The following is an 11,061-nucleotide window of genomic DNA, read 5'->3' on the forward strand; positions in this document are numbered from 1 at the left end:
TTCACGGATATTTTCCCTATCTCACGGTCAGTGGGGACACAGCTACATGGGTTTGAGGTTGCACATGCTCCAGTTTACACCACACACACACACGCACGCACACACACAGCCACATTCACACAAATGGTTCACATTTGACTGAAACTGAGGTTATCAGTCGGAGACCAATCCCTTTAAGCTTCAAAGTCTCCACAGCAAAGTCTGTATTCATTTCCACTGTCTGAAATGACCCAGTTTTAACTAATGAAATTCATTCAGGACTGAAAGCACTGTGTCTTCCTTGAGAGTGTTCCCAAAGAACCACAAGGCCCTCAAGGTTTGACTGTGGCTTATAAAAATCTGACACTGATAAACAAATGCGTTTACAATCAAATTAGCTTAGCAAGGCCACAGTGTTCTCCTTCATATGCAGACATCGAACAACAGGCAGACCCATAAGCATGGAGGATGCGGTGAAATGTCCATTAAGGCTTTTATTGATTTGTTCCTTCTACAGACCGTGAGTCACATGCAGACACAAGTAGGCTACTGAGACACAGATGCACGCACACACACACACACACACACACAGCCTTGAATGTCACATATCAGACAAGTTCCAAGAAGATGGCAAAGGCAATTCCAAGAAATCATGGCACAAATGGTGATAAGATATTTGACAGACCGTGTGAGAAATTCAGAGAGATGATACCCTGATTATACAGTCCTTATCACACTATTTTTATGGTGATTTTCAGTTGTTACCAGTGAAGCTCCCAAGTGGAGCAGCCTAGCTAACAAATTTAGTGTATCATTTGTTGTGCATGTTTCCTTGTATGTATTAGCTCATGAATGACATTAACTGACAGCCAAAAGAGTTGCAAAGTTGGTGGAGGCACAGGTTCTGCGACAGAGAACCTGCACTGGAGTAGAACAAATCAACAAAGTAGGGCGGTCGGTGCAGCGGCCATTTTTATGTGCATCATTGCCTCTGGCTTTTGCACGGGGCTAACTTCCGTATTCCAGTTGGTAGTAGCTATTAACATTTAATTGCTATTTTCAGCAAGCAGCCATGACACACAAATGTCTTCTCAGTTCTCAAGGCACTATGTTGTCCTGGGGAAATGTCAAAATTTAGATGCTCAAACACATGAACATGCATGCTTTCTGAAAGTCCATTTCCACTGTCTTCTGCGGGTTGAGCTCCAAGTTATTTTCAGCACACCACCCAGCTATATGGGACACTTCCTGTCTGTACACAGATTCATCATTATCCTTGATAAGACCAATCAAGGTTGTGACATATGCGGACTTAATAAGCTTGATGGATGCATTTTTGGAGATGCAGTCGTTTGGATACAGTGAGTAGAGAAATGGTGACAGTTCACACCCCTGGGGTGCCCCAGTGTTGGTGGATCGGGGGTCAGACATATGCAGACTAAGCCGCACATACTGTCTCCTGTTAGTAAGGAAACCTGTAATCCATCTGCAGATAGAAGGTTCCACATTCATCAGCAACAGCTTTTCCTGCAACCGCTCAGGCATGATTGTGTTAAAAGCGGCGCTAAAATCCCCAAACAGCATTCTTATATAAGAGCCAGGAGAATCTAAATGGTCCAGAGCAAAGTGCAGGCTTAGGTTAACTGCATCATCCACTGAGCGGTTTGCTCTGTATGCCAACTGCAGTGGGTCGAGATGAGGGGCTGTGATGGGTTTAAGATAAGTCAGAATCAGACTTTGTCATTAGCATGTGAGGTCATGAATTTCTGTGAGAGCATGAGATACCAGAGATCATTTCTGACTTTTATGGATAAGGATCATGTGAATACAGCTGCAAAAATCTAATAGCAAACAGATGGGAGTGTGAATCTGTGACAAAAGGCATGTGACAGAAATACTGGAGCTGTGATAAAGGCACATGTATTAGTGTGAGACAAACAGAGGGAGACAGAGAGAGAGAGAGAGAGAGAGAGAGACAGCAGAGGAATGACTAGGTCAGCAGGGGCCTTGATGAGTAAACTTGGGATGCAGCCAATGAACTACTGCCTCCAGATGATCACACACAGATATTCGGCACATATTCTAAAAAAGGTCAAATCACAGATAGCTGGTGGAATCCCAGTCATGTTCTGCGTATTGTGTGTGTGTGTGTGTGTGTGTGTGTGTGTGTGTGTGTGTGTGTGTGTATGCAATTGCCAGTATACACTCGGTGGGAAACTCTACCTGAAGAGTAAGTGGAGCAGCTCTGTGCATCATTTGTTGTCCAATTTGTCCCTTTTTATTACTTTTATTGGTTTTGAATTCTTTACCTTTTATTGTTTTTATTGCATTGAGTTTGCAAGTTGCAAACTTAACCTTGAGTACGTTTACATGCACACCATATTCGGGTCAGTATTCTGGTGAAGGTAATTTTCCGAATAAGGTGTTTATATTTCCATTTACATGTTACCTGGCATATTCCTGTGTTTCGGCGTATTTCACACTCTTATGTAATGCAACACTCAACCTGCGGGGGGCAGCAGTACGTGTATAGGCATCTGGTCTGCAGGAAATACAGAAGAAGAAGAAGCTGTCGCTATTTCTATGTTTTCTCCCATCGATATACTCCATGATATTAAAATCTTTCATTAGCTGAAGGCAGACTGCAGTCTCCTGGCTCTTGCTGCTGTTCGCCATGTTATTCTCCCCGTTTGCAGTAACCATAGCAACAAAGACGCCCCAGGATTCATTGTGAATTGAGCACAGACGTAACTGAATATTCCGGTACAGGGCATTTTCCAATTAAGGTGTTTACATGGCACAATATTCTCGGAATATTCTCCAACCGGAATATGACCTTAATCGGGTTCAGTATGTGTTTACATGACTCATGTGCAACCGGAATATTGTGGATATTCCGAATAATACAGGAATATGGTGTGCATGTAAACGTGGTCCTTGTTGTAAATGGACTGCATTTCTTTAGCGCTTTTCTAGTCTACTGACCACTCAAAGCGCTTTACAATGTATGTTTTGCCTTACATTCACCCATTCACACACACATTCACACACTGATGGCAGAGTCTGCCATACAAGGCACCTGGCTGTCCATCAGGAGCAGTGAGGGGTTCAGTATATTGCTCAAGGACACTTCGGACACTCTGGAGGAGCTGGGGAACGAATCGGGAACCCTCCGGTTACCAGACGACTGCTCTACCTCCTGAGGCACGCCGTACTTGTGCAATGACAATAAAGATATTCTATTCTATTGTATTCTATTGCAGTGGTTCTCTAACTTTGTCTCTTTCCCTGAAACTCAGGCAAACCCCCTGAGGGGTAAGTACCTGCTCTCGCACACCTGGGACTCTCTCCTCCAGAGACCATCGCGCGGCGATTGTTTGGTCAATCTGGTGGATCTGTCAGATCCATCAGGTAACATCCAGTCAGGCTCCAGGGTATCCAGCATCTACCCATTCAACAGAGATGTCTTTGAGGAATCTGAGTTTGCTCCATCTTTTGTCACTGATTGACCCCTGGCTCCTCCCACCACCACTGGGGCACGGCAGCCCCTGGCTCCTCCCACCACCACTGGGATACAGCAGCCCCTGGCTCCTCCCACCACCACTGGGGTACAGCAGCCCCTGGCTCCTCCCACCACCACTGGGGCACGGCAGCCCCTGGCTCCTCCCACCACCACTGGGGTACAGCAGGCCCTGACACAATGTGTCAGAGTGTCTTTGATGGTTAATTACCGCTTTGTTACAAGAAGTTGAAAAATGAAAGGGATACACATTTCAAGCCAAGACCTTAAGCTTCCATTTAATGTAGGAACAACTATTGAAATATGTTTAGATGATGAGCAATTCACACAAGAGTAAAAAGTGTGACAACCAGCCCCGGTCTCCCCTAGTTCAAAAGGCCATAAACGTCATTCTTGCAGGACAAGGCCACTGTGTGAATTAGATCAGTGGTGTCTGTCTGTGTGTGTGTGTGTGTGTGTGTGTGTGTATGCCTGAGTTACTTTCTTGCAAATGTATGTGCTGGGTTTTGGCTGTAATTTACACAAGCCCTTCTGTTAGTGCATAAGTGACTGTTATCATTGATCTAACATTGCTTTACACTTGGCTGTGTCTAAATGTCAGCTTAGCACTTGGATAGAAAACTTGCACTTCAACAAGTTTGGCAAAAGAAAAGCCTTGGCTTGATTTCACTGTAACATTTGAGGGACTGTGTCACTGTGGTTTTGCTCAACAGCTACTGTACTAGTCACACTCTCTAGACACTTGCACATTCACACAACACAGATGAAGTGTAAGTCCACATTCTAAAACATTTAGTAACTTTACCTTAGTAGCCAAAAGCTTCTTGAAAGGTTACTGTTTTCTTCAGAATTATAAAACTGTTTGAGCCAAATAGACACTCACTTGGCCAACTTAAAGGTTTAAGAGAAACAGGAGAAATACAGCCCTGTGTTTGAGACAGACATTACACTGAAACAAAAGTTAGTTAAAAACAAACATGGTTACCTAATTTTGGAATCATTTACTACTTTTTTAATTAGCAGGTTGATTTCACATGTTAACAATGACCAGACCTATGACCAACATTCAGAGAGTCCTGCTGTTAGGTCACTGGGGTATTCGGGTCAGTGAGGGCTCTTACCCAGCATGCGAACTCGTATGGCATCCTGCTCCGACCTTTCAAATAAGATTGCTCCACACCTCTGAGAGAGATAGAGAGTGAGAGAGAGAGAGAGAGAGAGAGAGAGAGAGGCCCAAATTAAATATTACAACACCCAAAAATATTGCACTATCAGTGAGCAAGGCCACAGAGAAGGCTAAAAGGAAGAGAGCATGTTACAGTAAAAGACATTGTGACTCCCTGGCCGAGGCATTAGACACTTGACTTGGACCTTTCTCGCACTGACGTGCCAACCTGCCTGTCTGCGCCGCTTTCGCACAAGCACTCCAAATAGTCCCTGTCCACAATACTAACTTTTTAATGTAATACTTTCTGCTTACTTTTTATGCCAGCAGCACTTAAAATGTGTAGGTGTTTGTGTTTCATTCCAAAACAATATTTATCATTTAAAATATGTGACATTGCTGGTAAGAAAATTAAACTATTGGCATTTTTTTAAAGCTGATTTGCTATCCTTGGCCTTTTACTTTTAAAAAGGGTAGGAGTGTTGCAGTGTGATGTAGCATGTATGTAGTATATGCATCTGCATGTTTTGATTTCAGAGAACATGGCATGTTCCCCCTCCACTCAGCAACTATGGTGACATAGGCTTGCACAGCTCACTTTCTTCTGGTTTGGTTCTATATATTTTAAAGTCAGCTGAAGGTGATTAGCACACCTTCGACCAAAGAGGCATCAATAAAGTCAGCTGCTGCAGTTTGATTGGCACGGACACCTGAGGACTCTTGGCTCATGACTGAGACCCACTAAAATAAAGGTTAAATCCAAAGGGAAACTTGTAGGGTTGCATGGGCGACATTAACCCTTTAATGGCCGGACCAAGAACAAAACATGAGAAAATTATTTCCTTGCATATTTTAGTTATTTGGGACACAAATAACAAAAAAACATGTTTATTTTAAAAATTGACCACATAGTTTTATTTTTACAAACCTCTACCAAACGGTTGAGTTGGCCTTTAAGGGTAACAGTGCATGTAGTTCACAAAAAATCAAAGTCATGTGAAATGTTTATTTATTGACAATTTATTGACACATTTAAAAAGACATTGTGATCTACCATACTGAAGTGGCCTGACAACAAAGAATAGGCCTTTAAAACTTCTAAAAACTGGTCTAAAAACACATTTTTCATGTTGGTAATCATTTCCGTATTTGTGTCACATTCATTTCTAGCTATATTAATTTCCTTTAATTAATTTATCCATTTCTGTATATAATCTCTGTAGTCATCCATTTCTGTATTTATTTTCATTCTATCCATTTCTGTATATAATCTCAGTAGTCATCCAGCTGGCTAGCTAATGTCTATAAAAGTGTCACAAATCACATTGGTATGATGATAATTTCACTGAATATGTAATGTTTACCATTAATTGTATCATAAACAACAGTGGATGTATAAAAAGATGTATTTTTTATAGTAATAATCAATTTGAATCATATTCAGTCATTATTACTACTTGAACCTTTAAAGGCCAAATCAACCGTTCGGTAGAGCATGTTTTTGAAAAATTATTATAAGCTTGTTATAATTTTTTTTCTGCATCAAGTTACATAATGGTGTTCAGTAGGCACTCTGAAACCATAATATGGCAAAAATAATATTCCTACCTTTGAAAAGTTTACAAAAAATGTCCCATATGTGAGGAGTGATTTTGTAGACTCTAGCTTCTTGGCGGGAAGCTCACTAAAAAGGTATGCTCTTTAAAAAAAAACAGCGCCACCTAGTATTATTTTTGTGCATAACATATGCAAACCAAGTGTTAGAGATGGCTCAATGAGGTGGACTAACTTTCTAAGATATTTTCCAACATTTAATCAAACTCAAAGTGTGCTCTACCAAACGGTAGAGCTGGCCATTAAAGGGTTAACAAAATTATTACCATAACACTCATGAGACATTATTTTAATATCAACACGATGTCTAATATAAAAATAGCATTTAACATATGCAGAATAATATGTTAAATAATCAAACTGATGTTCTCTGCACTGAAATGCATGACAATATTAAATTAATGGGTGATACATGGTAATATATAACTATAATAATATATAACTATTTGAATATTCCCTAATTTGTTACAGAATAAATTCTGGAAAAGATTTTGATTGGCAATAAAATAAATCTGCAAATAAATAAACACAATTTAATGAATTAATTAATTTTCAAGTCATTTCTTGTCACTTTTTTTCCTTGTGTTTACAAAAAAAATTGTAAATTTGATCAGGTTTCAAAGGGTCACCAGCACTTAACAAAACAAGAAAAAGAACGCATCAGCGGTGAGGCAGGAATTGAGTATTTAGTGATTGGACTAACTGTAACAATTTGTGGGTGAAATAGAGAGCAGGGGACAGGTTGCAGGAGTGAGGGGTGACATGTCCCCCTGATCCCTCTTGTCCGCTTTGCCCCTGCTTTGTATTTTTGTAATTAATTCAGACATCAATGTGTTTCATGATAACTCAATATCATTATTTCAATGCACCAAGACAGTGAACCGATCGGAAGCCTCAATTTGTGAGTCTTGGCCAGCCTCCCTCAACTGTCTAAGTCACCATGACCTGAAAATACAAACTTATTGGGCAACATTCCTATTTTGAACTGCTTTAGAGACACACACCGCACAAAACAGAGTGTAGCTGCTGCGGTTTTCCATGGCAGTCTTGTTAGCTCTAAAATCTTGCTCCAAGTCTGTAAAGTAACATGTGAGTGCTGACTAACAAACGCTTTCTATCCACACTACTGCCCCGTTCTGCACTGGATAAACACTGACACTGCCCCTCTCTTTCATAATGACCTGAGGAGTAAAACTGATTACAGATCACTCCAGGCGTTTGGTAAGCCGCCAGTGTAGCCTGATCTCACAGTGGCTCCTGAGCCTAATTACTACCCATAGTCCCATGGTGTTGTTCAGGTAGATTCAGGTCAGTGCAGGTTAATGCACTACATTTCCCAGTAGTCATTTAAGGTCAGCTATTTATAAATGGCTCAACATTTCTGTGCATGGTAGAGAGAAGTAATAGTGGACTGGGTGCACTGGGTTGGAACAAAGGCTAGTTTAGAGAAAAACAAAGGTACACACACATTCAGTAAAGACCAGATGAGGAGCTTCCTGAGAGACACAACATAAATCATTTATCATCATACTTTGCTAGTGTTCAGCAGTAACACATTGCAGTAATGTGATTACTTCTTTCAGGAACAATAAGTGTCACAAATTACAATTTCAAATTCAGCAACAGAGCTTTTTCATAGCATCCATCTTGACATTAAATAGCAGTGTAAATGCAGGTGTTACTCCTGACATTACTTAGTGTCTGTTCCAAGGAGCAGTGTTGGGCAAGGTACACAGACAATGTAGGACATTACTGACTGGTCATTTAAAAAAAAATAAACATGTTCCATTACTTGTTACTCAACAGTAACTAGTAAGATTACTAGATGGCTTGCTTTCTGTTACTTACTTGTTACTTCTGTTACTGGCTTTTGTCATGAGATAGCAGGGTAAACACAGGTGTTAGCAATGACATTAATGAAGGTTCTGTTCCATTCAGGTCTCACAGAGCCAGGGCCCTGGTGTTGTACATTCTGGCTCACTGCAAAGACTCTGCTACGCTGAAATGGAACAGAACCTTCACCTTTTTGGGGTTCCTTGCCCAGCACTGCCTTTAGAACTGAACACTGCTGTCATGCAGGGGGAAAACACATTCATATACTATTTTATGCATCTGCTATGTCCCCTAATGTATATATACAACTCTTCCCCAATATGTTCACTGTGTAACAAGGGCTGGATGATTTTTTTGTATTATTTAAAGAAAACAGAGCTATAGATATCTATTTGAATGAATTTGTATATACAGATATCTATATACAGATACATAAAAATGTTTGTCATATTCATAGTGTTATATATAGCCAGGTTCTTATATATCATATGGCATAAAAGTTTGTAGCTATGGAAATACAGATAAAAATGACAGTACCCTGATGAGGGAATTCTAAATTCAGAACAGCATACTAATTTAGTACACTGTGGTTTACTGGCAGGCAGGAAATGTGTGGATGGAGACAAACTAGATGCAACATTTTTTAAGTCACCCAGCCCACATGGTTCAGACATGTGTAGCACTGTTTACAGAACGCCCTCTGTCACTACTCCTTTCACCATCTGTTGCTCCGTCCTCACCACGTTCTTCTTCCATATAACCATTCTAAACTGGACAGTTCTCTTGTCCAGATATTGCTCCATTCCTGTCTCTTACTCAATCCTTTCACTCTCTCTCTCACAGTCTGCTCATGGCCCGCCGCTGTCAAACTGTTTATGTAGGACAGGCCTGCTCATTCTCTCCTGTGTGCTCGCCAGACCTGGGCAAAAATGGATTTGAAAACTGTTCCCAAAGTTGGAAAACATTTAATGATGATTTTAACTAATTCTGGTATTCTTATCAGGATATATTCTGAGTCTTTAACTTGGAACTATCTTGAACTATTATCCAAATTAACGTGGTTATGTATCATTTGATATTTAACATGTATACAATAATGTGACACAAAGAACTCCTAGAAGACCTTCCCTAGTCTGTTTTGTCCCTTTTCATTTTCGAGTATGTTTTAAAATATGTCAGCTGCTATATTTAGTACTTGTACATGTTTATACTGTAAGTTTTTAGGAAACGTGCAAGGTGAAAACGAACTGAATGAGTGTTAATTCAGTATCTGTCAGTTTTCAAAATGTGTGTGTTTGTGTGTAAGCCAAATATATGTGTCCTTGCTATTATGCCGCTGGGAGACTGTTCATCTGTCCTTATTCAGTTGATCTGACTTTTAAACCTGTTTGCAGTATTTTCCATAATCAAGAACATGTTTCTACCTCTGTATACGTCCTTATGTGAACCTGTGTGGTAGGCTACATTTTGCTGTGTGTGTCTCCAGTCAACTCAGCTCCTTGTAGCCTACACACTTTTGAGAGGGCAACAGAAACCAAAGCACCCCTACATTATGGGCCACAAGGGAATTCCCATGAGGACAAATAACTCACTAGCATATTCAAAACTTAGTCTAGACTCTGGAAAAAATATCAAAATGTCAAATGAAGCAGACACTGCACTGAATTAGCTGTCAAATGAAATAGGTCTACCCAATTATGCAATGGCAAATTAAAAAAAAAAAAAAAAAAAAAAAAGGCTGCTGACAACTCACCCCCACTAAGTACCATTAGGCAAACAACCAACATAGCCAAATAACAATAACAAAAAATATATAGATATATTATTGTTAGAAAATACAGGCTCAGATTTGTGTGGGTTTTTTTCTCCTTAAATTGCCCTACCTTCGAATAACTAACCTCAGTGTGATATTTTTATTCTATACAGTAGATTCATGTGGGCCTAAAGTGGATGGTGACTGGAGCTGAGGTGGATTTGCCCTCTACAGCATCCCTGGTCTACCTGCGGTCTGCAGTGTCCAGGCTGCAGGTCGGCTTTGCTGTAGAGCTGTCAATACACTGACGTGACACACTGCAATAACACACAAGATCACTGCAGCTACCTTTATAGTGTTAAAATGAGAAGATATGCACCAACTGCTCCTTAGACTTCTGAGATTACTAAACTCTCAATTGAAACTCAAAACCTTTAACGAACCTCTACTGGGATAGTATAACCATATTATAGGACTACTATAATGACACTAAACAGTTTTAACGCTGACAAGACCATTAAAACACACCATTTAGCACCAAAGACACTAATTCTCTACTGGGACACAACAGGAACGTAAAATCGTTTGCCCAGGGCTTATCAGAGGAGGCCTACTTCAGAGCAACTCTGTCAAACAGTGTGCACAAGCCGTGTGTGTGTGTGTGTCAGCAGAGACACGCAGCACATGCAGATATGTGTGTCAGGTCTACATACCTCGACCATTAAACAGGACATTGAACCATCGCGGCCGCTCTGGGATAACAAGTGAATGCGGTAGAACTGCGCGCGTGCCGAGCGTCTTCATGGATACGCGCACGAGCCAACCGCATACAGGACGACAGAGGTGACACTGGCCCGGCGGACACCTGTTTTAAAGCTAACTATTTAATCCTTCTCCCGCGGTTATGCCGGACATTACGAGCCCCTCTGCGGACCGTATCGGCCAAAACTGTACCGTCTCCCCCCGCTGCGCCTGTCCGCTTGCCGTACCACCTAGCTTATTCTTGAGGTTGTGAGCCGCAGAGAGAGAGAGAGGTGGCGACGCTGGTTGTAGCATCAGAGGGGCGGGACATGGGAGGAACCAACCAATCAGCGTTGGATTGCGCTTACCCCCGCACTTCAATTATTTATTTCACCCACAAACTGTAAATGACTCCAGTCATTGGATTGTAAACCCCTGCTCCATCCGACCGCATCT

At 41.1% G+C, this 11,061-nt stretch overlaps 1 protein-coding gene across 1 annotated transcript in view; it reads right to left on the bottom strand.

The window, feature by feature from the left end:
• Positions 1 to 10,861, bottom strand: part of LOC115356219 (cAMP-specific 3',5'-cyclic phosphodiesterase 7B) — a 35,928-nt gene extending 25,067 nt beyond the window's left edge. The window contains exons 1-2 of the mRNA XM_030047299.1: positions 10,578 to 10,861; positions 4,621 to 4,681 (exon numbers count right to left, since the gene is read on the bottom strand). Of these exons, the coding sequence (XP_029903159.1) occupies positions 4,621 to 4,681; positions 10,578 to 10,598 (82 nt within the window). The 5' untranslated portion in view covers positions 10,599 to 10,861. The remainder of the gene's footprint in view (positions 1 to 4,620; positions 4,682 to 10,577) is intronic.
• Positions 10,862 to 11,061: the final 200 nt, after the last annotated feature.

The sequence above is a fragment of the Myripristis murdjan genome, chromosome 24 (assembly GCF_902150065.1).
Source record: "Myripristis murdjan chromosome 24, fMyrMur1.1, whole genome shotgun sequence".
Taxonomy (NCBI): Eukaryota; Metazoa; Chordata; class Actinopteri; order Holocentriformes; family Holocentridae; genus Myripristis; species Myripristis murdjan.